The sequence below is a fragment of the Stegodyphus dumicola genome, chromosome 7, assembly GCF_044657685.1.
Source record: "Stegodyphus dumicola isolate Sdum_Otavi_A_Nest chromosome 7, ASM4465768v1".
In the NCBI taxonomy this organism is placed as follows: Eukaryota; Metazoa; Arthropoda; class Arachnida; order Araneae; family Eresidae; genus Stegodyphus; species Stegodyphus dumicola.
Window position 1 is genome coordinate 29,605,276 of NC_140774.1, and position 27,589 is coordinate 29,632,864.

At 33.9% G+C, this 27,589-nt stretch overlaps 1 protein-coding gene across 4 annotated transcripts in view; it reads left to right on the forward strand.

Annotated features, from left to right (window-relative positions):
* The window catches only part of LOC118183817 (selenoprotein F), a 35,299-nt gene extending 8,353 nt beyond the window's left edge, over positions 1-26,946 (forward strand). For all 4 annotated transcript variants that reach the window (XM_085820035.1, XM_085820033.1, XM_085820032.1 and 1 more), the window contains exons 2-5: positions 6,612-6,680; positions 14,505-14,678; positions 22,263-22,326; positions 26,435-26,946. In XM_085820035.1, the coding sequence (XP_085676161.1) occupies positions 6,624-6,680; positions 14,505-14,678; positions 22,263-22,326; positions 26,435-26,610 (471 nt within the window). In that variant the 5' untranslated portion in view covers positions 6,612-6,623 and the 3' untranslated portion in view covers positions 26,611-26,946. The remainder of the gene's footprint in view (positions 1-6,611; positions 6,681-14,504; positions 14,679-22,262; positions 22,327-26,434) is intronic.
* Positions 26,947-27,589: the final 643 nt, after the last annotated feature.

The following is a 27,589-nucleotide window of genomic DNA, read 5'->3' on the forward strand; positions in this document are numbered from 1 at the left end:
TAAACATTAGAGGTCCACCTTAGAAATGCAGCATAATTATTACAAAACAATTTTTAAAAATTATATTCAGCAAGATTATAAATTTACAGTTATAAAGACATTAAGTCTTTGATCATATCAAAGGCCTAAATAATGTACTTAGTATAATTTGCTTATTTTACTGTATTTTAGATGTAATCACAGGTTTCTGTAAGTGGTATCGATGAATTTATCAGTTGTGAAAACATGCATTTATATATACAGATGCTTACCAGCGTACAACGAGTTGCATTTGAAATGACCATTCGTGCCATGAATTTCTTTGGAAAATGTTAACTACATATCTCCTACAAATATTCACAAGCTAAGAGATGTTACTACAATCAAAGAAACAGCTGAAAATGAACAAATAAATAACACATTTTAAATATAGTACTTTATAAATTAAAGGCTTTAGTGTAGAATTGGGTGCCCCTTCAATTGGCGACAAATTCTGTTCATTTTAGTGATGAAACCCCATTCTGGTTACCATGATAGTTTTAACTTCCTGGTTTTTTTGTTTCGTGAAAATAGATCAATGTGTACATGGACGAAGTTGAGGCAGTGCACAGTGCCTAGTTTGTGCAATTCTCCGATTCTTTTTTAAGTGAAAATAGATCGATGTGTACATGGACACCGAGTTTGTGCAATTCTTTGGCGTCTTATTTTGGTTTTGTGTGGTGGCAATTTTGGGTGAAAAAAAAGGAAAAAAGGCTGTCTTGAAATTGTGCCTTTCTGGTGCCAATCTTGGCATCAAAAAAGAATCACCAAAAAAACAAGAGGTACACAGTTGTAAATTTTTACCATTAAAAATTATAAATAAATAATTATTACAGTACAGACCTTAGATTGCCATTTTTGTGGTATGTGTGAATGGGGTGAAGATAAGGTTAGTAAATTTTCACATGGGTTGGGGGGTCAGTTAATGTCCGATTCCCCTTTTAAAAACTTGTTTATAAGGGCACATTTATAACGAGGCTGCATGAAAGGTGGAAGGAGTTAGCTTGTTAGATGTGCCAGTAACACTGATTTCTGAAGCATCTCTTGTAAGAAAATAACTTCGTAAAGTTTTCTGAACTGGTTTTCATTTTCTTTCATTAAAAATAAGATGAATCACTGTATGGCATCATGTGCAGCAGCCATTAACTTAAGCATGAGTGTCAGAATTTGGGTCTTGGTTTTTCTTAAAACTGAGGCTCCGAAATCCAACTCTTAATAAATTTCTCTCATTGAGGATAGGTTTGTTCATATCTGTGAAAGTTCATAAGATGGGAAACCTCTGTATTAAAATTAAAACTCTTATACATTATGTTCCATATGTTTATCACCTATTTCTAAAACCCTAGATAAAATTTACCTGAAGTACTTTTTATGTGACGATATGAAAAATACTTCAGTTATGTATAATTTTTATTATAATATTTTAGATAATTTTCTGTTACGCATTTGCCATTAATTTTAGGATGTGTGTGCATAATGAAGAAGTAACTTTTGTGTTCGTGCAATCTGTGAGCTATTATTATAACTAAAAATTATTTACACATAGAAACCTTATTTAGATGACTGTTGTACTCACACACATAAAAAAAAAAGGCAGTTTTATGTCTCCTGTTCTACTAGGCTGATTGACCCCCCTCCCAAGTCCTGCTATGCTGCCTCCATGTGGCGGGGGTGTCATTGGGCGGAACGGGCGAAGTACATCGGGAGCATAGCTCCTGGTAGGGCCGCCCTAGGCGTGAAGGCCGCTCCAACATGCCCAGCTAAAAGCATAGCAGGTGAAGATCCTTCAGGGGATTACAGTCTTGGTGATCGGGTGTCACAATCCTTGAATCCCAGTGATCTCTCTTCTTTTCTGCCCCCTCTCCTCTTAACTGCAACTTTTCTCGTTTTCCTTCTCCCTTGTGGTTTCTTCTTCTGAGGTTCAGGCTCATCATAAGAAACTGGGACAGCCTTGTCCTAGTTCTTCAAGTGGCGAGAAAATTGCCCATGTGTTTGCCGTGCGTGGAGACCCGTGTCACTGGAAAGGAGGGTACTGGTAGTTGAGGGGCGAGGTACTGTCTCCAGCACACTGCTTTGGCCTCTGCTTCAGTTAAATGGGAAGCACCATGTCGCCCTCACGGGTGTCAATCGGCTGGTCACTAGTCCTTGTGTCAGTGGCTTGGGGACAAGCTTTCGGGAGTACCTGCTTTTGGAAAAGCTGACTGTGGGACTACAGTTTGCATATTGGTCCGGCTAGCCTTGGCGTAGGAATCTGCGTCCCCTTGTTGGGCTCCATGGTGGGTGGGATGGGGTGGTCAGACCTGAATCTTTTTCCATTTAAGATTGCTGTGATACCTTCCTGCTCCAACAATGTTCCCGATATTCCGATTGTGACCAAAAGACTAAGAAGTGACATAGAAAGCACTGTATCAGATGTATTAGGACTGTGAATGATTCTTTGGACAATGAGCTGAGAGCGAGATTGGTTCTCTTAAGTCTTTTCACTCTACGAGATCGCTACTGCCGCAGCGCAAGATGGCTGACTCATGTGCTGGTAAGAAGACTGGAAATACTGGATTATCTGCCGAGGACTTTATGATGAAGGTTATGTTCCCGAATTTTATGAAAAAAGATCTTTATTGTCTGGTAAAGGTGCATGGTACAGATAAACCACTTACTGCCACAAATGAACACCAGAAAACTAAAAGAGAGCAGAAAATGGCACAACCCTCAAATAGTTTGCAACCACCACATGTGGAGAAGGTGACCGTCACAAAGAGGCTGAGAACAAATGAAGTTAATGACGATAAACCGGAGGAAGATGCAAAATGGAAATTCCCGAAAAACCCAGCAAAAGTTCCAGAATCTGCTGAGCCGATGGACTTTATGCAAGTTACTCGCTTCGAGATGTTGGATAGTGCGAGCGCAGAAAGTGAAGGAGGAGGAGCGTCTGTAGTAGACATACACCTGCCCATCGTATCTCCTAGTGACACGCCGCATTGGCTGGAAATTTATGAACTATTTGTGCAAAACTCTTCTGAAACTCGCGAGTCTTGTGTGAAGATGAGATCAATTCACGTGTATGTTAAAAACAGAGTGGACTTTAAGAAAATGACTAAACTCCTAAATAATTGTAACATTGCTTTTCATACTTTCCAACCACAGAATGAGAAAAAATTCAGGGTGACTTGGCTGAAGTCATGACAAATGAGCTAGCTGCATAGTTGTTTTTATGATTTTCCCTACATCTAATGTGGATATAAGCCAGGTTCCCTTACAAACTCCTCTATAAAGGCATCCCTGCTCTTAAACTGCTTTGTCATAATCAGTTAATCCAAACCAGATCTCTCAAATATTAGGAGAAAAGTAGATAGAAGAAATATTTAAATTGGGACTACTGAGAACTTCATTGATGATTCTAAATTCAGTATTTCCTTTGCCACAATATAAATGAAACTACCAAAAGTGGATAACAATGAGCCATTGGCAAAATGAATACTCCCATTGTGGATAAAAAGGAATACTGTATAGCTGTTTTATCTCCCATTATTGTGCTCTTGTGGACTCCCAAGGCTGGCTTGTGTAAAAATGAATTTTTAATGAAAATTTAAAATGTTTCATTTTTGTTATAAAAAATATTAATGCAAAATGATGTTGATGCAACAAAGCTAACCATAGCTGTATAGCGGGGTTTTTTTTTTTTTTTTTTTTTTTTACATCTTTAATGCACAGTTTAAATATAAATAGATAACTGAATAATTTTTAAAACCTTAATTCTCTTTTGACTTTTATGTTTTATTATGTTACTCGTTATTACAGTGTCTTTAAAAATTTATATAATACTGAAAATGAGAATCAGTCAAGATAAAAGCAGTTTGGATTTTAGTTCAACTTCCCTGATCCCCTAACCTGTTCTTTGGATTTTGCCAAACCTTAGGTATGGGAAAATAAATAATACATGCAAAAGTATTTTCTGAGAGTATAATATGTAAATAAACCTTTTTCTTTCAGATGATTCCATATATGTTTATTGATCAAATTTTTAGTCATTATTAAAACACAAACAATAAATTTTAAGAAAATTATAAAATAAAGAAAAATGTTAGATAATAAAGAAATCACTTTGAATATTCAGTTCAAAAAATTGAATGCAGTAACAGTGAGTCAGTCAATCACCATTTTGCTTTGAAGTTAAAATGAAGAAACAAATATTGTAACACTAAATAATATCATTATTTAGTGCACCAAGATGACAAACTGAAAAGCAATTCTTCAAAACAACCTTACAAAGATAAGGTAGAACACTTTTGTAACAACAATAGGCAGCTGCAGACTATCTGGCAAAACCTGTTCGTGTAATAGACAGATTCACCAGAGTCACTGTGTAGACATATAACTACATAGAGACTTTGGAGTCAGTATAGCATAAAGATGTGTAATTCATTCCGTCTGTAATCGTATGTTCTTTATGATTGTTTTATGTTATTTCCCTAAATTACAATGGTTATCATAGGAAAAATCATAAAAATGACAATTACTGTAGAATTTTATGAAACTACACAGTATGCACTATATAATAAGATATAAAATAACATGAAAAGAAATTAGCAGTTATGGTGTTATAGAAATTATCGGAAAATGAACAAATGGGGTGTATCAGTTTGGTAACAGGAAAATTACCTCTAGTATGAATATGATCTCCTCTAGAAGCAATACAGCAGTGTGTAATGCGGTCTATCAGTTCCATAGGAAGTGAAAGCCATTGTTCTTGCAAAGCATTTGCAAGTGTGGCAAGAGTCTAAAGAGAAGGATTGAGATCAGCTATATGTCTTTAAAGCATTCCAAATATGCTCAATAGTATTCAGGTCCGGTGATCGAGCTGGCCACTCAATGCGCTGAATTATTTGCTGCTGAAGATAATAATCCACAATGTAAGTCCTGTACTGAGTAGTGTTGTCATCCTGTTGCAGGAAATCATCACATTTTGTTTCAGCGTAAGGTTACACATAAATATCAAGGATGTCATCTCTATAGGTCTGAGCATTCATGATTCCATCTGGGAAGACATGGAGGTTCATGTGTCCACCCAAAGAAATACCATCCCAAACACAGATACTACCTCATATATATGCTTCTCTTTCACCAATGCTTGATGGAGGATAATAGGTTCTAGAGGAGATCATCTCTCGAAATTAAATAATGCCTACTGTGGCTTTTGGCTATACCTGGACTTATCCGTAAAAAGAACAGCCATCCAGTGAACTGTTGACATGCCGAACTCAAGCATTCCCTTATATGATGGGGTTTGAGTTTCACATAAGTGGCTGGTTGCCTCGTGTACAGAACTCCTTCGTGAAGCCTTCTACGCATTGACACTAACCCTCTGGTGGCGGCAGCAAGAGATGATCTGAGTTGAGTTATAGTTCTATTCCTTCATGTGTATAACAACAAATAGCGGTTGTCTTAGTAGTTGGCCGTTTTTGGCTGATCTCCTGGATGACAAATCTGAATTAGAAATTGTTGCCAAGTCTGTAAACCACAGAAGGACTCTGATTTAGCCATCTGGCCATTTCTGTTCGTCTTTGTCATGCCTCTAGTCCCTCAATAGCTCTGCAAAACTGTAGTTCTTAATGCCTGGAGGTTATTGTTACAAATTGGCTGTTCAGATTTCATCTGAATATTGCAGCAAAATTTGCAGGCCTTGCTCTCAAACATGCAATTTTATGCTGTTTGCTGATTACATATTCCGATTGCAGCACCACTAATTTGCGAATAGCAGTTTTACTCAGCAACTCTTTGTATTTGAGAACATACTCAAATTTTATATGGATTGGCTTTAGTAATTTTTGGAAACCAGTGTATTTTAAGTTACTTGTCGAGGCATTATTATCAAATCAAATTCTCTTCCGTGTTACAGATATAAATTATTTGATTTAAAAGATCTCATTGTTTTGTTAATTTTTTTGGATTATTAGCCCAAAGGTCATCAGCCTAGAAGGGCTATTAATTTTGTTTTGCCATTTTGTATTGGAAACTTTAAATGTGGATTCACTTTTCAAACTGTTGCCACCAAATATTACAGCCCTGTATTATATTTAAAGAAATTAAATAATCAAGATTTTACAAAAAGGAATTTATGTTTCTTGCATTGTGATAAAACAACGGTACCTAGAGCCATCAATTTCTGAATGCTGTACGTTTCCGTCCGAATATGAGCACCTCGAAGCCCAAATTTGGAATTTTCTAAATTATCTATTTCATATTTTGTAAAACTTTAATGAATTTTTGATTAAAAAACTAAACAATTTCAAATCGAGCAATGGCAATACAGTGTGGCGGGAAAAACATTTTTTTTTTTTTTTTTTATCTCCAGCGCGAGGGACTCTGTACTAGAAAGTCTAAAGACGTGCTCGTTGTAAAATTATTTTGTGATATTGCTGTTGAACTGAATTTTATGGTTTGAGTACATAGAACATAATATTTAATAAATAAAGGTAACACACAAAACATTAAAAAAAGCCCTTTTGGATTTTATTTATTTATTTTAATGTTAATTTTATTGTTTAAATCATTTTAATTCATAATTTTTACATCGTTTTCCTTTTCCCTCCCAGAAAAACTCTAAGATGTTAAATAAAGCCATCGGCTTCGCAAATGAGCTTCTGCTTTCACTTACAATTTTGGTATGTATTGGTTTTGTGTGTGTTTGATATAATGAAATGTTTTATATTTTAGAATATTAGTTATAGTTAAATTATTTGTAACAAAAAGAAATTATAGATAGTTTAAGATTTGACATTTAGTCATGCTTTATTTCTTTAATTAAATTATTTATTAAGTGAGAGATATTGGTTGCAAGTTGGTTATTTTTTACTGAAGAAAAGGAATGATGACTTGTAATTGCAAAAAAAAAAAAAAAAAAAAAAAAAAAGACAATGTGCATGATGTTCTTTGTACTTGGGTATTCATCCCAAAAATTAATCTATAAATTTATTTAAAAGCAGATAACTGTTTGAATTTAGATACAGTAAATGAATATACATGAAAATAGTGATGTTCTTTGTTAAAACTAAAAAAAAAAAAAAAAAAAAACTTATGTGCATAGCTGCCAGAATTTGGCATATTTATAAAATTTGGTAATTTCTACTACTGAAGTGGTTTACTAATACATGTAAGTGCTTATAATTTTGCTTGAAAAGGCTATTTTTTTTTAAATTATTCTGTCTTCAGACTGCATCTTGGAAGAAATTATTAAAATGAAATGTCTGCTTCTCCTTATTACTTGACTGCATATAAGCTTGCGATTGTCAGTGTTGCCTGCCTCATTCTGTTATCTTATCCTGAAGGCTTGCTGCTGTTAGGAGAGAGGGAATTGTTATGCCTTTTTATGTTTTTAATGAAGTCAGTTATAATGTTCTGAAATGAGTTGATGAAAAGATGTTGCGCAATTTTCCTATGGGGCAAATTATCTCTTTCTTTATGTTCTAAAAGTCTGGATTCATTTCATTAAAAAACTTAGAAATATACCAATATTACTTTCTTCCTTCAATGACATTAATTGAAACCATGGTAAAAATATATTTCAGGTGATTGTTTGGTGCCATTCCTGTTTAAATCCAACACCCTCCCAGTAAAACGGCGTCTGAAGCATTACAGTAAAACATTATTAAAACAAAAAATATATAATCTCAATAAATCGCATTTTAAATCAAACAAGGAAATAACATAAGAATGGAAATACATGTTATCTAATCTACTCAGTTAAAATATATATATATATTGGCTTACCTTATTTAAAAATTTCAGGTTCTTCAGTATGTGTGACATACAAAATTCTTTAACAGCATCCAAGAACTATTTAAAATTATCTAAACTAGAATCTGTATACTGCCGTCACCAAGTAAATTCGCGAAAGTCAAACTTCAAAATATCCTTCATACTGCCGAAGGCATTTCTTTCTGAAACCCTTTTTCATTACGCCCCACATACCTTCCATAGTGTTGATATGAGCTCCGGTTTCCAAATTCTTAAATCTTATTGCATAATTTACCGAGAAGTGAACAAAACCATTTAAATTTTCATTTACACACCAGTCAATCAATGTTTTCTTTCCCATTCATTCCAAAATGTACAAAAACTTCAGGTTAATTGTACCATGAGCAGGCATTTTACGGTGTAAAACATAAAATAAGCAACATACTTTGTAATCTATATCCAACTCATAAATAAGCCCTTATATATAAATATTTTCCCCACAGTCAAAATCAACACCCTCATGCATTACAACCAAACGTGTTATAATAGGGTTTACATAATATTTAACGTAAAATACTCAGGTTACCATACATGAAACAACAACTTAGCAATAATACAAGGAGTACCCTAAAATATAGACTGACCGAAACCATCTAGTTGAAAAGCAGTAGAAGGTAGATGATATGAATGATATGGCTTAATTTTAGTTACAAATATAAATAGACATATCTGGCTGACTTATTTGTGGGCAAAAAACTCTTACAAAGCATTCCAGCAATTATAAGTGTCCTTGATAATAATAAAAAATATTTTCTAATGTTCTAAAAAAATTTCCATGCAACTTTCTTGTATGGCCTGTTAAATTATGCATATTTTTTGCTGTCTTTCGTTTAAAGTTATTTTACTCAATTTTCATTAGAGATATATTTCTCGTTCAATCAATTCAGGTTTCACTACACAACGAGGGAAAAATTCGTCAAAACTCGAAACATCTTCATAAAAAATTGTAAAATGCAGAAAAACATAAAACACCAAAAACAGTTAAAAAATTGTACAATAAAAATTAGTTTGCATGCAAAACAAGCAGTTCGACCCGGTGGGCAAGAAGGCAGATTTTTTGGTGCACAAAACTGAATGTTTATCTTTAGACCCACTTGGCAAAAAGACAGTAATATTGGTGTAGAAACCAACTTGATTCACTATTCTACTAAGAGTTTCAGGTGTAAACAAATGACATCTTTGTTAGGCTTAGTAGCACTTAAGCAACTTTGGCTATCCTTTAGTATAGCCCACCCAGATTTTTCACCAAAAAATATCGCCAGGCATAGCGATAAATGATAGGATGTGGTAACCTATACCATTTGGATAACGCAGCGTAAACAACCGTAAATTTATGGAATTACGTTTATTAAATTTCAACACAAATTACCGAGATATTCATTTACTCAAAGTTAAATGCTCGTGACCCTGTATCCTTACTTTTCCGGCATAGCTTTCTCTTAAAATTTGTCTCACTCTGCATTGCCCAGGAAATACAACAATTTTAATTATGATTCTACTAAAATTAACTATCTAAATGTAAAATTCGTAACAGTGTTATCTTCGATTACTTAACGCTCAGACGTCATGGAGAATATTGTTTTGGAGATAAGATTTTTGGCTACTTTGAAGGTGAGATTTTTTGCATTTTGTTACGGGTTGCTGTAAACCTGCTTTTAGCAATAGTGTTATTAAGTATCAGGAGATCTTGAAGGAAAATTTAAGGTGGGAATTTTCAAATAAGCGTAAAAGTTCGGGAAAGCCATGTATTCCAAACAGATATTTTATGTATGAATTAACAAGAGAGTATGAACTTTTTAGAGGATTTTTGATGGATTGTGGGTTATTGAAGGATAGAGTTTGTTGTGAAAAATGCAAAATACTGTGCTGGTTAGTTACTCAGAAAAAGTCATCCAATGGTAGTATTTCGAGATGTAAAACATGTGGGGCTGAAAAATCAATTAAGCTAAGATATTGGTTTGCCTATAGTAAGCTTAATTTACAGTTAATTAATTCTTAATTACATAATTATTTGTTAAAGGCAAAATATCTAAAGGTTTTTAAAAATTACATCATTTTAATCTCAATCAATGCTTAAAATGTTTTTTCTTTTGAAATTGTGTATAGTAGTCATAAATTTGTTTCTATTATCCATAAATTCTGGTGAAAACAAGATGGTCGCCATTTTTGAAACACGCAGTTTCATCGGAAATCTTAATGGTAACCATTTTTCAAAACACAGTATTTGACACACTTTGGCTCCAAAAAAATTAGACAAATTTTGAAGGTGGGCTATACTGAAGCTGTTCCAGCAACATATAAATTGTTCGCAATTCTACAACTTTTGCATGCAGATTAACTAGCATAAAAACCATAATTGGAACATTAGAACAACATAATTGAACCACTTTTAAAGCTAAAAATGCACAATATACCAACATATATCAGAACAAAGAAAAACAAACTCATTGAGCTGGTTAGAGGGGTGTATATATATATATATATATATAATGAACATATATATTCATGTACTTTGGTGCGACTAATTGGGACTAAAAAGGGAGGTGCACAACTACATGTTATAGCAGTCCCATATACAAAATTTCAATGTTCTGAGGCTGCTGGTTTTTGAATTATTTTACATGCGTACGCATATACAGATGTCACAAAAAAATTCTATTCTAAATACATTTTACAGTCCGTTTTGGTAAAAATCCTTTGTTCTCTCAGTACATACTGATGTCAGGCAAAAATGTCATCAAATGGATTCGAGAGCAGACGAAATAAATATTTTCTTTGAACTGTGATACCTGAAATTTTTTCGACTGCAATACTGCTTTTACTTTGTACTAGGAAGTAAAAATAATGTTCTTTCTTTTAAAGGTGAAGATATTTCAGATGAAATTATTAATTAACACAGTTACACACTAATGTAAAATAAAGATTGTTGCAAGTTTAAAAAAATAAAGAGTTTAGATTTAAATTTAATACTTCATAAAAATATTTAATTTTTAAATTTAACTGTTTGACTCCTACGCGGCACTAAAGCGCTACGTTCATTTGTCTCAAAAACCGCGACAGCGTAGCGAGTTTCAGTGTGTCTTTGTTGCTCCATGGGTGTGAACGTACATAGTCTGACCTCACACGAACTTTGTAACATGAGTGCATTTTAAAATAACTAACTGTGTCGCGGATTCCGAGACAAATGAACACAGCGCTTTTGCGTCGTGTAGCAGTCAAACGGTTAAAGTATAAGGAAATCTTAAAATATAGATATGTATACATATTAAGATGTCATTATAATATGAGAGTGGCATGAAAAGTGAAAAGGGAAAATTCAAAAATCTTATAACTTGGATAAATTATGATTGAAATATTAGTTGACAGATCTGATCGCATAGCTTCTTTTGAAAGAGTTATATCTGGTTTTAGTTTCATTTTTAAAACTGAACCAGTAACTGAGTTGTAGAATCATTAGGTTATTTTAAAGCAGGAGATGTGAAAAATGTGCAGTCCCCTTGCTGGGATTCAAACACTCGGCCTCTTGAATATGCATCAAGCATGCTTCGAATTACACCATGAAGGCATTCTTAAAGGAGGGAGAAAATACCTTATATACTTTCCCATTTGAAGGGCAACTGGGCATTAGGGACCTAACGCCAAATCTTGATGGTGACGCCAAATCATGCACCACCTTTTAGATCGGGTGCCACTGTAGAGCCATTAAGTTTTCTGTTGCTGAAGACACCCAGACTTCTCGAACGTGTCAAGTATGCTTCCAATTACACCATGAAGGCATGCAGAAAGGAGGGAGAAAATACCGTATGGAGTTAACAATTAAATGTGTAAGACTTGTGCTTTAATTAAATGTGTAAGACTTATGATCTAAAGGGTATCAAAATTTACAAAAAAAAAAAGCTTAATATTTATTTGTTTACTGTATTAAACATTTCTTTCAACGCGCGCATGTGTAAAGCATACATTATGCATATCCGAAATTAGAAAATTGCAACCAGAAAACTATTTGATTTGTATTCGTGATATTTATAATGACGAGGAATTTGATTTAAATCATATCAAAGACGAAGTACATCGAGATGAAATACTACATTGAATAAGGAATTATAAGCCGAATAAAATAAAAACATCTGCCCTGAAGATAACGATAGTGTTGACAGATCAACTTCCAGTTCAAAGGATATGCCTTTATCCATTTTTTGGAGCAATTCCACTTTTTGTTTGGACATCAAAACATATTTTCGTTTTCGTAGATCCTTTGGGAGCTCCAGCATCGGAAATTCTATTTGACATAATCGAAAGTTCAAGCTGACTTTTATAAAATTGCTCTTACAGTCTGCAAAAAATAATAAGCCGGATCCAATTCGAAGATTAAGGAACAACGCAATCATCAACATTAACTGAAATAGACAATTAGATAATTTTAGCTTATACCGTCCGTTATACATTAAACACGCAGCAAAAACGTATTCTGCGCTTGTGCGCACGCAAATGCGCAGTCGCAAGCGTCTTACGCACACGCTTAAACGCCTATGCGCATGCGTCAACGCGGTGCATGCGCAGAAAGTTTTTAGCTTTGAGGTCCGGATTATAGATCATTCCGGATTATGGGTGTCCGAATTAACAACTTTTGACTGTATAGGACTTGAGAACTACAGCTGTCTGACATTCGCTTCTGAACAATGTATAAAAACTTAACTACTTTAATATTAAATAATTTGATGTTTGCTTTAACCATTTAGAAGCCACAGTTGGAAAATTTAAATGCTCATTCTTTAACTTTTTCAGAACAAAGTCCCCCATAACGTTTTTGCATTCAGACATAAACAGGTCATCTGAATGCCTGCATCTATTTTCTACTTCCCCCCTATGGCTAATTGGTTTTGTGAGTTGCTAAATGACATGCCAGTCATTCTTTTAAAGCAGCTTTCCTGTCCTTTGTTTAGTGTTAACATTTCGCAATGAATGCTCACAATCCTGTCCTAAAGAAAAACCGCGCATAGTGGGTGAAACTGAACAATATCTCTAAGGGAGAAGTAATAACTTCACTTAAATAGGTTACTGTTAACCCTGTAATGTTCTACTTAACACAGGGGAAGAAAATCCATTGCAACAGAAATTCACATACATGGCCATTTTAGTTGTTTGAGGGTAACAGATTTTGGCCCCTTTCAAGGTGAAAGAGTTAATCCACAAATTTCACAAAAGGCTTTATGTGATGGATTCTTTAGAGAGAAGTATAAAATTTCATTTTCCATATCTTTCAAATGCTTTTAGTCTTAAAAATACATTAGCTTTCCTGTATGTAGTTAACATAAAGAGTTTTTAACCTTATTAAAGGAAATTTACTATTACAGATGAAATATCTGTTCAAAAAGTTACTGTCCATTTTCATATTGTATTTTTGGCTACGCATTTATTTTAATTAGCTTTGTAGCCATCAAAGTACTCTTTTCCATGCTTTCTGCATTGCTTGGAATAATTAAAAAAGTTCTGATATGAATTTTTATAAATTGATGCAATTTTATTTAATTTTTTGGATATTATTAATGCACTATACTTTTGTCATTTCAAAGTAGATTTTTCTGATGGAGAGACAGCACACTGTTTATCAAAAAATTGTAGTAAAGGGGACTTTCATATTTGGTTTGGATTCTCGTACTTTCAGTATTGGATAAGCATTTTTCAGTCCAGAAACATTGTATTATTGTACTTTTATTATAAAATTGTATTCTATTCTTTCTCACAATCATAATAAACCTAGGTCTCGCTGCCAGTAAAGAATTTGTTGTTTATCCTTAACATTACAGTCTGCATGAAGCTCCTCACAGATTGCAATGTAATTTTGAGGCGCTTATCTAAAATAAGGAGAAGTAAGACAAACTTTACAATTATTCCTTGAATTTTCAGTTTTTCATTCAGAATGCTTTTGAAATGCTGCAATTATCAGCAGTTTCTTCAGAGATAATTAATTCATGGTTTGAATGAGTGGTTTCATGAGCTTCAGAAATATGTATTTCATAATTCTGACTATTATCAATCATCCATTGACTGTCGCCTAATCTTTGAAAGTATGTGCTGTTTAATGGGCAGCATGTAGCATAATGCCAATTGCCGTAAATTTGCTTCTTCTTTTTATGAATCTCTGTATACATGTTTTCTGGTTTGATGCAAAATTCATGACTACCTGTAGCCTAAATACTAATCACAATAAAATTATTTTATCATTTCATGTGTTTCTAAGGACTTTTACAAGTTATTTTTACATGTAATATTTATTATTAATAATCATAAAATTCATCAGCCTTGAAAATCATAGGACACACTCAACAAGTACTTAATCACTTAATAAGATCTAATTCAATAACTGGTCACATCATAGAAAAACTGTAGTAAATAGGAAGTGCCTTACCTAACTGCTGTATAGTATCACCTACTGCATACTGATGTGAAGTATACATTATAAGTTTGAGAGATTTTTTTTTTTTTTTTTTTTTTTTTTTTTTTTTTTTTTTTTTGTGTGTGTGTGTGTGTGTGTGTGCAATTTGTCAAATTTTGACATTATAGATCAGAATAATTATAAAACTATTTTGTACTGAAACAAAGCTGGAAATTTTGTATTTGTAATTTATAAACTTGTTAGGCAAACATTTTTCTATTTTCAATAATTTTATGTATGTTTAATGTATCTGTAGGTTACTACTGCTGCATGTAGCTTGAGTAATGAAGCATGTTTTGATCTTGGTTTAAGACGAGCTGACCTTCAGTGCACATGGTGTGAAAAATTAGCTCAGTTTCAATTAGATGATATCTTGAAAGATAGCTGCTTGAGCTGCTGTGGTGTTAAAGCCGTGAAAGAGCCTGTAAAAGTAATTTCCTTTTTTTCATTCTTTAAAGTACATTAAAACTGTTGCTTTAATTATGAATGTTATAGTAATTAATTTAATAAAAGATACTTATAAGAATATATGTATTTTGAAGTACTAAATCAAAAATATATTGCAGTAGTTTGTCTTCTACAGTCAAAAGTCTTTAATCCGGACGTCCATAATCCAGAATGATCTATAATCCGGACTTCAAAAGCTACAAATTTTCTGTGCATGCATAAACGCATAATACATTTACGCATGTGTATAATACCTTTACGCATGCACATTTAATGTGTAACGGATGGTATAAGCTAAGCTAAACTTATCTAATTATCTATTTCAGTTAATGTTGCAGATTGCGTTGTTCCTAAATCTTCTAATTGGATCCAGCTTATTATTTTTTGCAGACTGTTAGAGCAGTTTTATAAAAGTAAGCTTGAACTTTCGATTATGTCAAAAAGAATTTCCGATTCTGGAGCTGCCAAAGGATCTACAAAGCAAAAGCATGTTTCGATGTCCATCAAACAAAAAGTGGAATTGCTGCAAAAAATGGATAATGGCATATCCTTTGTTTCTCTAACCATTCCGAAATCTGTTATCAATTTCACGCTGCTCTGCCTGGGGTGGGGGAACGTCGCAGCGCGAAATGAACTGGGTTGATCTGTCAGCACTATCCTTATCTTCAGAGCAGATGTTTTTATTGTATTGGACTTATAATTCCTTACTAAATGTAGTATTTCATCTCGATGTACTCCATCTTTGATATGATTTAAATCAAATTCCTCGTCATTATAAATATCAGGAATACACATCAAATAGTTTTCTGGTCGCAATTTTCTAATTTCATCTATGCGTAATATATGCTTTACGCATGCGCGCGGTGAAAGAAATGTAATCAGGGTTGCCACGCTCCCTGGAAAACTGGAAAACTCAGGGAATTCGGAAATTGACCAAAAAATTCAGGGAATTTAAGTGTTTTAGTCAAAATCTGGAAAAGTCGGGGAATTTCATACAACGATCCCACCAAAAAAGGCGACTTCTGCACCCGACGTCGGAAGAGATTACTTTTTTGGCGAATTGTGTATCACGTTAGTGTCATTCGGGCAGTTGGCATAGAGCCAATTTTCGCAGCTCCAATTTGATTGTTTTTTTAGAAAGGCAAGCAAGTTTCCAACAACTTTTGGTTTCCAGTAACCTCGAGAATCGCATGTGCAGTGCATGAACTAAAGAAAGTACCTGTTCTCGTATAAAACAAAACTGGGTTTAATCCTAGTATACGGTACCATGAAGGTTAGAATTAAAAAAATTTGTATTGTAAAGAAGGAAAACCTCTCTGCAACAGACGTGGCTCGGTTCCATCATAGCGGGAAACAGCTGTGCATGCGCGATATAATATCTGTCGCCAAAGCTCGAAACTGGTATCGAAGTTCGAAGGTCATGTTATCAAGAGTTCATAAAATGAATATCGTTTAAAATGTCTTTAAACTCTAAAGGAAAAGAAAATATTTTTTGGCACAAGTAAATTAATTCATGGATTAGTTATTTTGACGGGGGGGGGGGAATCTACACATGAGACAGTGCACATGATTTTTTGTGATGACATTGTCACTTTGAACTTTTGTTTTTTCGGAGAATGAGTGTGTCTCCACTCCATCGATTGTTGTTTCGATTCTGGTGTGAAATGATGCACCCAAGTTTCATCACCTGTCACAATTTGGTTTAAAAAGTTTTCTCCCGCATCACTGTATCGCGTGAGAAATGTCAGGGCACTACCAAGTCGCTTTGTTTTGTGAACATCAGTGAGCATTTTTGGAACCCATCGGGAACACAGTTTGCGATAATTCAAGTGGTCAGACACAATTTCGAACAAAACAGTACGTGAAATTTGTGGAAATGCCTCTGAAAGAGTTGTCGTTGTGAAGCGTCTGTTCTCATGAATTGCTTCATCAACTTTCCTTACCAAATTATTGGTGACAACAGAAGGCCAACCACGGCGTGGACATTTGTTCGACCTGCATTAAACATTCTTACCCACTTTCTCACCATTCCATCACTTATCGTGTATTCACCGTAAACTTCTGTCACTTGACGATAAATTTCGGCCGGTTTAACATTCCTCGCGTTCAAAAATTTAATCACTGCACGAATCTCACAGTAAGCGGGAGAACTAATTGTCTTAAACATTTTGAATGTGCACAGTAAACTGAAAACACAACATAGAGCAACCAAAATGGCGACAATTGAAAGTCAGTGAACAAGAAAGACTAGTGCGCATGCGCGGGACGCCTACGACGGCGCTAGAATAAAACGGTACTTAGTTTCCGAATACGCTACGTATATTGATGATCGAGAGATGAAAATGATATATTGTCTCATGGTAATAATTACCCTCAAATAATAAAAAGTAAAGTCTTAAGTAAATAATTACCCTCAAAAAACGTTTGGACATGACCGCACACCCATTTACCTGTTTTCAAGAAAAGCTTTAGAAATTTGAAAAATCCAACTGTTTATTGCAAATTTTTGATAAAGAAATAATGGAAAATTTAGTGAAATCAACAAAAATTTACATTTCATCAATAAGAAATAAATTCTCTAGAGAACGTGATGCACAAGAGACAAACGTAGCTGAATTGAAGGCATTGTTTTTCCTATTATATTACGCTGGAGTGCTGAGAGCAGCATTTCTCAAAGCAAAGATTTGTGGTCAGCTGATGGAAGCGGAATAACTGTTTTTCAAATAACAATGTCTATCAACCGATTCCAATTCCTGTTGAGGTGTATTAGGTTTGTGACATAAATTTATGAGCAGAGCGAAAGATGACAGCTAGACTTGCACAGCTAGAAATGTTTTCGAAATATTTATCAAAAACATACGAAAAATACACTGGTGTGCAAAAATTAAGGACGAGACGGTTTTTTCAATATAACTTTGTACAAAAGCTTTCCAAATCAACACATTTAATACCGTAAGATTCCCAATACGTAAGGACATGAGTAATGTAAGCAACACTTACTAAAAGAGAAATCAGAGGGATAAAAAGGCGCTTTATTGAAAAAGTAGCATGGAGTGCAATGCGACTGAAGGCCGAAACATCCCTGTGATGGGTGTCCAGCAAGGAACATCCAGTCTTTAATAGGGGATATGATCTCCCCTGACTGCTAGGCAGGTTTCACAGCGTCTGCCCATGCTGAGAATAAGGGTGTCAATGAGTTGTTGAGGCATTGCTGCCCATTCGTCTTGCAGCGCCAATCGAAGCTCCGGAATCGTTACTGGTGGTAAGGTACGAGCTGCCAAGCATCTGCCTAGAAAATCCCATACATGCTTGATGGGATTGAGATCCGGAGATCATGCCGGCCAATCCATACGTTCAATATCCTCACTCTCTAAGAGCTGTTCGGCAGCTACTGTGCAATGACATGGTGCATTGTCGTCCATGAAAAGGAACTGCGAACCCATAGCGCCTCTAAAAAGACGCACATATGAAAGAAGAATCTCGTTACAATAACGGGTCCTGTTGACTGAACCTGCGTCAAAGATGTGAAGGTCTGTATGACTACCAAGCATGATGCCTCTCCAAACGAGAACACCGCCACCTCCATACCTGTCCCTTTCAATGATGTTCGAGGGATGATTGCGGGCAGGCGTTAGAGGTACACACCGTACAGGGCGTCGTGCAAACGGACCACCACCGTGCAGTCCTCTGGCCACAGTAAAACACAATATCGGTCGTCCAGTCACCTGTGTCGTGTGTCTAGCGATTTCTCCCGCTGTCTGCCGCCTGTTTCTTCTGCTCTGTAAGGCAATATACCGGTCATCTGCGAGTGTAGTTCCTCATAAACGACCACTACTAAACCCCTGGATAGCTGTTCCTGTAGTTTGAAATTGTCTCCAAAGTCGTGAAACGATGCTGTGAGCAATTCCGAACTCTGCAGCCACACTTGTCACACTGCGGCCTTCCTCCAACTTCCCAGTGATTCGACTTCGGGTAAAAGCATCCAGATGTCGTCCTAACAGATTGATTATTCGCCATTTCTCGCTGAGGCAGCAACTCTGTGTGATTTTAACTGCTATACGGCGTGCAATCTCTTTGCCAGAAATACTGATCTTACACCGACAACATGCTTTATAATACTCAGACACTCCCCCATTACGTCTACCTGCATATCTGCGCATGTGCTACCGTACATCACCTTACTTAATCTCCTGATTGGTCTTTCTGTCCGCTCTGCCTCTTCGTTCAGCTGATATGCTAATTTTTCGACTTCGTCCTTAATTTTTGCACACCAGTGTAATTGTCAGTATGTTAAAAAAATTGGTACTTTCTAATTATGTGCATCGCGCCAAAGTCGCTAACTGTTTGGAGAGAAGCTGGGTATCTTTATGTCTATTCCATGATGTGTCTAGTGCCGCCTTTTTTTTTTTTTTTTTTCTTTTAAGTTGTTCTCTCCCATGTTCACAGCAATCTGGTTTTGCTTTAAAAATAAATCAGAGTTCGCAACCATGGCACTCAAATCCTGAAATCAGGACGGGGAAAATGAAGTACATGATCTATTTAAGCAGTCTTATTATTCTGTACGAGTGAAAAAAGCTACATCTGAAATTTCGAATGCACCAGAAACTGCAGTATGTGGTCCATTGCTGTGCTAAAATGCTGAGGTATCAATAGAAGGGATCATAATCTGCAGTCATATTGGTGAAAATGGAAAGCTATCATGGGAAAATGCTACGCTCATATCCATATTAATACTTTTTGCCAATATTATGGATAGCCATATAAATATTTTTTGCCGATGAAGAGCATGGCCTCACAACATGGCAAAGTATAATTGAAAAGTATCAAAAAGTTTTTAATAAAAAATCACTCTACTGTGATATTGATACACTGAGAGATTTAAGGTATTTATAACGAATAAAGCTCATGTAAGTAAAAAACCTGCTGGACGTATTTCCAACACTGAAGAGTATCCCTCTCTTGCAATAATAAATTAATTCATAAAAAATGGTGTAAAATTTGAAAGCAAGAATAGAATTTTATCGAGAAAATACAAAAACCGAGTTTAAAAAATTGGATAAAGTGTAAATGTTGTAATAAAATATCTGGTACTTGTGTATTTTGCCATTGGGCCATTTTTGACAATACCACCAAGCAGTATAATTTAGCACCAACAATGGATAACTTATTCATAAGATCTTTGCTTTTGCTTTATGTAGACTTGATTCTAAAAAGTTAGTTTTTTTAAAGAATGATTTGAGTTAAATGCTATTTTTATTTCTGCCCCTTACATTTTGAAAAATATATTAAAATTTGGGAGCTACTATCTGCAGAACTGCAAGCAATAGAGTATTTTCAGAGTTACTGGACTCATTATACTAGTGTGCTTTCTGAAAGCAATGAAAGGCTGGACTTAAAAAAAAATGGCATAATAGAAAACACCACAGAACTATTCAACATCATTCAGATGCATAGTGGAATTAATTTATATACCACTGAGTTTATAAAGGGGTCAAAAGAATGGTGCTAATTTTAATGGATTTGTTTGTCAGATAACCTCAGATCTTTCAGCTTATGTTAAGTGTTTTGGGAACATCCTTAGTATTATGTCCCTCATTTTGTAAATGGCAGCAAAATTATCTATAAACAAACTATCTTAAATAGGTGGTGGTCCCTAACAACAATCATTTATAGTTAGCTTGTGATACTACAGTTCTGATATGTTATTACATTTTATTTTTTTCATACGAGCTTTAACAATTCAAAGTAACTCAGAATTTTCTCATCACGAATAAAGCTGTTAACATATCTTTCTTTTCAAAATGTGTTTAAAATCTTTGTTTCATCAAGAAGCGAGAAAGATGATACATCTTTCTTCTCTAAGAAAGACTCATTTTACCTTGCATTCAAATTCTAAATGGTGAAAATGGTCTTTAAATAAATCTGCTTATCAACTGAATTTGGGGATGCAACATGAAAAGTTGCAAGTGAAAGAAAGTATACGTTTTGGCAACTATTTCAGCACTTTTTGAGTACTCTTTCTAACAGTAGTTTATTTATTCTTCAGCAGAACTGATGTACAGTAAGTGGTGAGAGAAGCAACTCAGCCTTTATGAAAATGCTATTATTGACTTAAAACAATTTTATGAGAGAAGTATATTCACTGCATCTAATCCAACAATCAAATATGTGAGTAGAATCCTTGGAAAAAAAATTGTGGACATGAATGAAAATCTCTTCATACAGAAAAAAGCAAAGTCTATGGAGTTCTTGTACTCAATAGACTTTAATTTAATATTTGGCAAGATTTGCCAGGTTGCTGGAAAACTGGTGAATTCTTTCTCATCCAGGTTCTAAACAAAGGCAATGGCAATTGATGGCAAAAATCGCCGACCATGTGCAAGGGAAAGCAGGATTGAGATATTTTACTGTAAAATGTACATTATATTTTGTTGATTCAACAACAGCTGCTCATGCACAAAATGCTGAAACACTGTGACACTTCGCTAAGTGGCAAAATAAAAATAAACTAGGTATGTTTTGCTATCATCATGAGTCTTATCTTCTGGAGTTTATATGATGAATGTCTTTGGGATGAGAAAATGCTTTTAATGCCATATTAAAAGCAATCATGGAAACATGGCAGCCACAAAATATATTGATTGCTAGGGTTATTAGCAATCAATATATTTTGTGGCTGCCATATAAAATTAGTATCAATCAATATACTTTGTGCCTTCCATATAAAATTAGTAACAATCAATATACTTTGTGGCTGCCATGTAAAGTTTCAAATGCTAAGATTATTGGCAAGATAATGTTTATCTCTTAGAAAGAAATAAACATCATCTTACCAATAATCCTAGCATTTGAAAAGTGGAAACCATAGCACTAATGAAATATCATTTCTATTAATTAAATATATAAAAAGTATTTTTAAAATTTGTCACATTCATTTTGAAATAAATTGCATACAAAAATCAAAACAAAGGAAAGCACAGTTGAAAAAAAAAAGGGGGGGGGGCGGGAGGCAGGCAAAATATGCTTAATCCAAAAGTGAAATAATAGAAGTAAAATGCAGTTCAAAACCTAATCTAATTCTGCACTAATAGCAGTAACAAAAGATGGTAATAATGCAAAATAAAAAGTACATTTTAAATTCATGACATATTCATCGATAATATATATAAATGATTAAATATTCAAATTGCAGTATTGAAAATAAAATGCAGTCTCATATACTTTCTCTTAATTATTCTTTTAACTTTGTACTTACTACCTAGCTTATTAATTTTATATATATACATATCTCTTGAGAATGAATTCTGAAGAAAGTGCATTAAATGTAGAAAAGTAACTTATTTGCAATAGAAATTAGAAAATGAGATATCTGAAATTTGTAGATCCCCTAAAATTTGGGAAAATAATCACTAAATTCAGCATTAAGGTTACTTACCCTGTTTAAAAGCTGACTGGAAAACTGAAAGATGGAAGATTAATTTGAAAGTTATCGTTAATTATATTTTCACTTGCACATGTATAGTTATGGAATATAAAAGTTATTGAAAATATTTCTTTTATCTTTCAGAAATATCCACAAGCTCGTCTTGAAGTGTGTGGATGAAAAATAGGTCACTACCCGCAAATCCAAGGTATGTATAAAACAAATTTTGTTGAAAGATTTACTTCAGATTTCAATTCTTTAATAGTTTTTTATCACTGTACACTTTATGATTTTATTTCAGCATATTTATATTTAATAAAGCAGATTTTTTTATGTTGCATTTTAACATTATGCTTTAAATATAAAATTCTGTATGAAGCATTCTAGTGTAGAACCTGCAGTGTATTGTGTACTGTCTATGTAATTAATCTGCTAAATGTTCAGATTTTGTACAGTCTTGGAAGGAAATAAAATGTCCTGTTTGCCCTGTTGTGTGCAGATCTTTATATTATACTGCTTAAGTTTTTCAAATAATAAGTAAAGAGGAATAATATTGTTTTTTATTTTTATCCGAAAAAAAAAAAAAACTATAATACCGTATAAGACAGTAGGCATTTTGAACACACTTACCTACTTGGTATCTTTAAAAGGAGTTACAAATGCATACAAAATACAAATAAATAAATATGTAAAACATTAAAAAATTTTTGCAATAATTTGTTGTCACTTCATGCATACTAGCTTATATGAAGCATATTTTTAAAGTAAGTATAGTTTCGGAAATGGGGGGGGGTAGAATTTTCTTACCATTTTTTTTTAATATGAGATTCTGTACCTCAATCTATTTTTCTACATAATTTCCATCAATATTGAGGCACTTAGCATATCATGCAGCTAGTTTTTGAATCTCTCTTCATCAGAACTGTTTCCTGATTTGACTTTCACTGCAACATGGTCATTTTGACCTCATCGTCATTGCTGCTCATTGTCATCGAGATGCTTCCTCAAGTGCAGGAACAGCTGGTAGTCTATGGATGCTGGCTTAGGACTGTAGAGAGGGTGACCGGGTTGTTACCAGTGAAATGATGTGGTGAGATCTCGAGTTCATTTAGCTGAATGTGGACGAGTAAATGCCATAAAGCAAAATGATCCTCCGCCTTAGCATAGCACGCCATTTGTTTTGGATTGCACAGCACAGCTTGTTAAGGGTCTTGCAGTATATAGTAGAAGTTGTTGTGTAACCACAAGGCAAAAAATCCAAAGCAACACCCCTTTCCTGTCCCCAAACACAGTACACATAATTTTCTGGATTGAAACTTTTGCTTGAACTTCACTCTCTCGGGTGATAACAGATTTCATCCTGGATGATGGATCCACCATTTCATGAAGTGCTGCATCAATTCTGGTGTAGTCTAAGCCGGACAGGTTTTTGTCGCCTATGACAATTTGGCTTAAAAAAAATCATCACCTTCCTTGCTGTATCGCTAAAGGAAAGTTAAAGTACTGCCTAAACATTTGGTTCTGTACACCTTTATCAGCATTTTCAGTACCCAGCATCCACTTAATTTTCTTTAATTTAAGCATTCAATCACAATTTTATACAGAACGCTGCAGGAAGCCCGAGGCAATAGTGACAAATTGCAAAGCTTTTGTTCTGTTTCGCTCGTTCATCAACTTTCTGCATCAAATTTTCAATAATGATAGAAGGTTGCCCATGTTATTCATAATTACGAACATTCGTGCGCCCATCTTCATAAGCTGTACTCCATTTCTGCACCATTCTATTGCTCGTAATGTTTTCTCCAAATGCTTCAATAATCTGACTATGAATTTCACCTGCTTTCACGTCTTTAGTACTGAGAAATCAAATCAATGGTCCTATTTTACAATCAAGGAGAATCTCGGTTGGTGGAACTATTTTAAATGGCCGAAAGTTTCCATAGTGGCACCTTTCGCTTGTCAACAGATGTGGGTAAACAGCATGGACGCTTGCAATGCTGACTGCAGCGCAGTGACACTGAAATTTCAACTAAACTAACTTTACGGATTAGCTAATAAAATGCTTTTTTAAATATAGGTTTTCGTGAGCAGATTCGAACAGCAATGCCATTCAAAGTGTTAATTTACAATAGTCCCATAAGTTTTCTGTTTAATGTGGTTATTTCCCCATTCTTTTCTGAAAGTAATTGTTTATAATAAATCTGTCTGTACTGCATTTTCAGAATTAGATCTCCTTGTATTATTCCTATGTAATACCAGTGATGCGGTTACTCACATAATGCTTCTACCACTAATAATGTTAAAGTTTTTAAACTGAAAACTTTAAAAACCAACTGCTCAAATGAATTTGAGGTAAAAACAATTTATTTTTAACCTAACCATCAAAATATAATTTTTCATTCTTTCTTCACTTTGCAATCCTCTCAGCACTATTTTTGCTACTTTTCTTTCTTCAAATAAATTGAGGATGTTAAAAGAAGAAAAGAAAAAGAAACTGCAAATGTAATTATAAAAAAACCCAACTTAGATGTGCATCTGTCGGTGCCAAGAAATTGTTTTGTGAAAAATTAAAATGTTTTAAATTGCCCACTGTGACTTTTATTATCTTAATGTGCCATCAGTCGGTCATTAAGTTCTGCATTATCAAATCTAAAAATTTCTTCCAACTTCTATTCAAGATTATCAGTATAAATATGCTAATTCATTTGTGTATTATTGTTTAACATGTAAATTAAATTTAAATAAAATTCATGAGTTATTTGATTGTTTTTATAATTTTAAATGTAGTAATGAGAGTGTATGTATAAAGGCTAATCAAAAACCAACCTTAAATAAGCATGAAATAAAGCAGCAAATTAAGAAAGAAATATATTTATTATATACAAAAGTTGAACATATATATTTGAACTATTTTTCATTGCATGTAGAATTCATAATATGCCATCATCTTTTTACTTATATCAAAAAAGATAGCTGTCTAGAAACTCAGCCACTGATAAATGCCTTTTGCTGCCAAATAACTGACTTTAGCTCCATTTTGATGATGATTTTTCAATATGATGTTCAGGAAAAGAGTGAGTCTTCCCACTGAAACTGCTGTAGTAATACTTCTGTGCATGCTGCTGTGTGTGGATATGCTTGTCATGGACCCAAACAATGGTAGAATAAACATATTCTGTCCGCATGTATTTTTTAAAGGTCTGCAATACACCTTCGTAATGGTTCCTCCATAAAGTTTTTCATGACCTCCTTGCAGTCTAAAAAAACTAGCCACAAACTTAGTGCACAGTGTTGATTCTAACTTCCTGAGTTTATTTTACGACTTCACTTGTATACATTATTTCAGGTTTTCTTTTGTGTGCATGTTTGCAGAGTGGATTCCCATTTTGTCACCTAATATAATCATGTTCAAAAAAGCATTGCTATCTATGTGATAGCATAGCAAGAACTGCATTGCCAACACAGTTACCACATTTTGTGATCCTTTATGAAGATTTTGGATACTCATTTCACTAAAACTTGTGGTAACTCAGCTTCATAGTCACATTCTCATAATTTCCTTTGCCCAATTTTGAGAAATTTATAATTCCAGTATTATGAAATAGCATCTACCTCAAATCACTTTCTCTACTTATTCTTTAAAATTATCCATCGCAACAGATAATTTTTCATGACTGAATAATCTTCATTCTGAACTTGTCTGTATACATTTCAATAATACTGTGTTCAATTTTGCTGTAGTATCTACTCAGCTAACCCAATATTTGGTGAGACTGAAGATTATACTAGCTATCATTCTGAACACTGTACATGGGGTAATATGAGGCAACATATAATTGCTTATTCCAGCATATATGCAGCAGTAAACTAAGTACTTTTACCAATCTTATTTTAACTTGTTGCTCTGCTGGGCTGTAGTGATTTCTTGCCCGGTGCTGTTCAACACTTTGGGCTTTTACTGGATGCTTCCTCGTGGTGATATCTATGGGTTGAATCAAAAGTGTGATGTCTTGAGGACCATATTAGCCATGAATGACAGAACCTGGGTCTAAGTCATGAGAGTGAAATACTTTTCCTCTTCACAGAAGAGTTCTTCAGTGACGAATTCAAGTGATTAAATTGTTTTGTATTTGCTAGCATTGGCTGGCTTTGGAGCTACCGTAAACAAATTACTTTTTTATGTTAAAATGTACAATTCAAGATATAGTTTTTTTTTTTTTTTTTAAAAAAAAAGGATTTTTTAGTTGAAGAAATTTTTTGTTTGTTTTTACATTTCTTGTATGCTAAAACTGTCTATTATTTATTTTCCTTTGAAGCATTTGTGAAAAGTGACCAACCAAATAATTTTCCTGGACTTTCTGTGAAATATGTTCGCGGTGCTGATCCTGTCATCAAATTACTTGATGCTGATGGTAATTCACAGGAGGAGTTAAGCATACAAAAATGGGATACTGATACTGTTATCGAATTTTTGAAAGAACATCTTGAATAATCATACAAAATTGAATTAAATTTTTTTAATTGTTTGTGTACTTTATGTGTGATATGTTGCTGTGAATAAAGGTAAAGAAGACAGTATACTTTGTAATGTTGCTTGGATGTACATTATATAATTCTCATCTTGCATTTGATGATAGTTAGTCAAGAAACCATAATATTGGTTTGATTAACTGGATGCTTGATGCTGAGATGACTAAAAATGTAGATTCAAGCAGTATTCAGAAGTGTAGTGCCTTGGACCTTTTTTGCAGAAGCATATCTTATTCTGGCATTCAAATGTATTTATGTCTGCAGTTGCATTATCAATAAAATATTTTTTTATGCTTAAGATTCTATGTTTGTTCTATAATTTCTTTAATGATATGTACTATGTGCATTAAGTTACTTATGTTATGGAACATGAATTTTTACCTGAAAGTAAATTGTTTTGTTAAAAAAAAGAATAAAAGTGGATTATTTCATAATATGACTCTTTATAACAAAACCTTTCTATATTAAACTTTTAATTATTGTTTGATTAAGAATATAAATTCAAATATTAATTTTGTTTTATTATAAATGTCTGATATTTATAAATAGGTAATCAAAAAAAGAAGCATTAATCCTCCTAAATTTTAAATCTCTTAACTATCCATTCCTTTTTATAGTTCTTCACTACCAGCTAAAAACAATGTGTCATCTACATGAAATAATCATGATTTTTCAGACATAAAATTATATGTGTATTTTTCATGAGTTTTTAATTTCTTTTGTTTTTATTGATTAAAATCTGGAATTTGATCTTATAGTTTTAGTGAAATATAGTGGCTCACATTTTTATATTTTTGAAATTTTTCTGCATAGATCTTGCACTAAATATTGAAATATAGTGGTTTAATTTCCCCCCCCCCCCTTATGCATTATTTTTCACTCAGGCAAAGTCTAGTTGCGATTTTTTAGCCAATGTTGTTTCTTGTTATGATTCGTGTTAT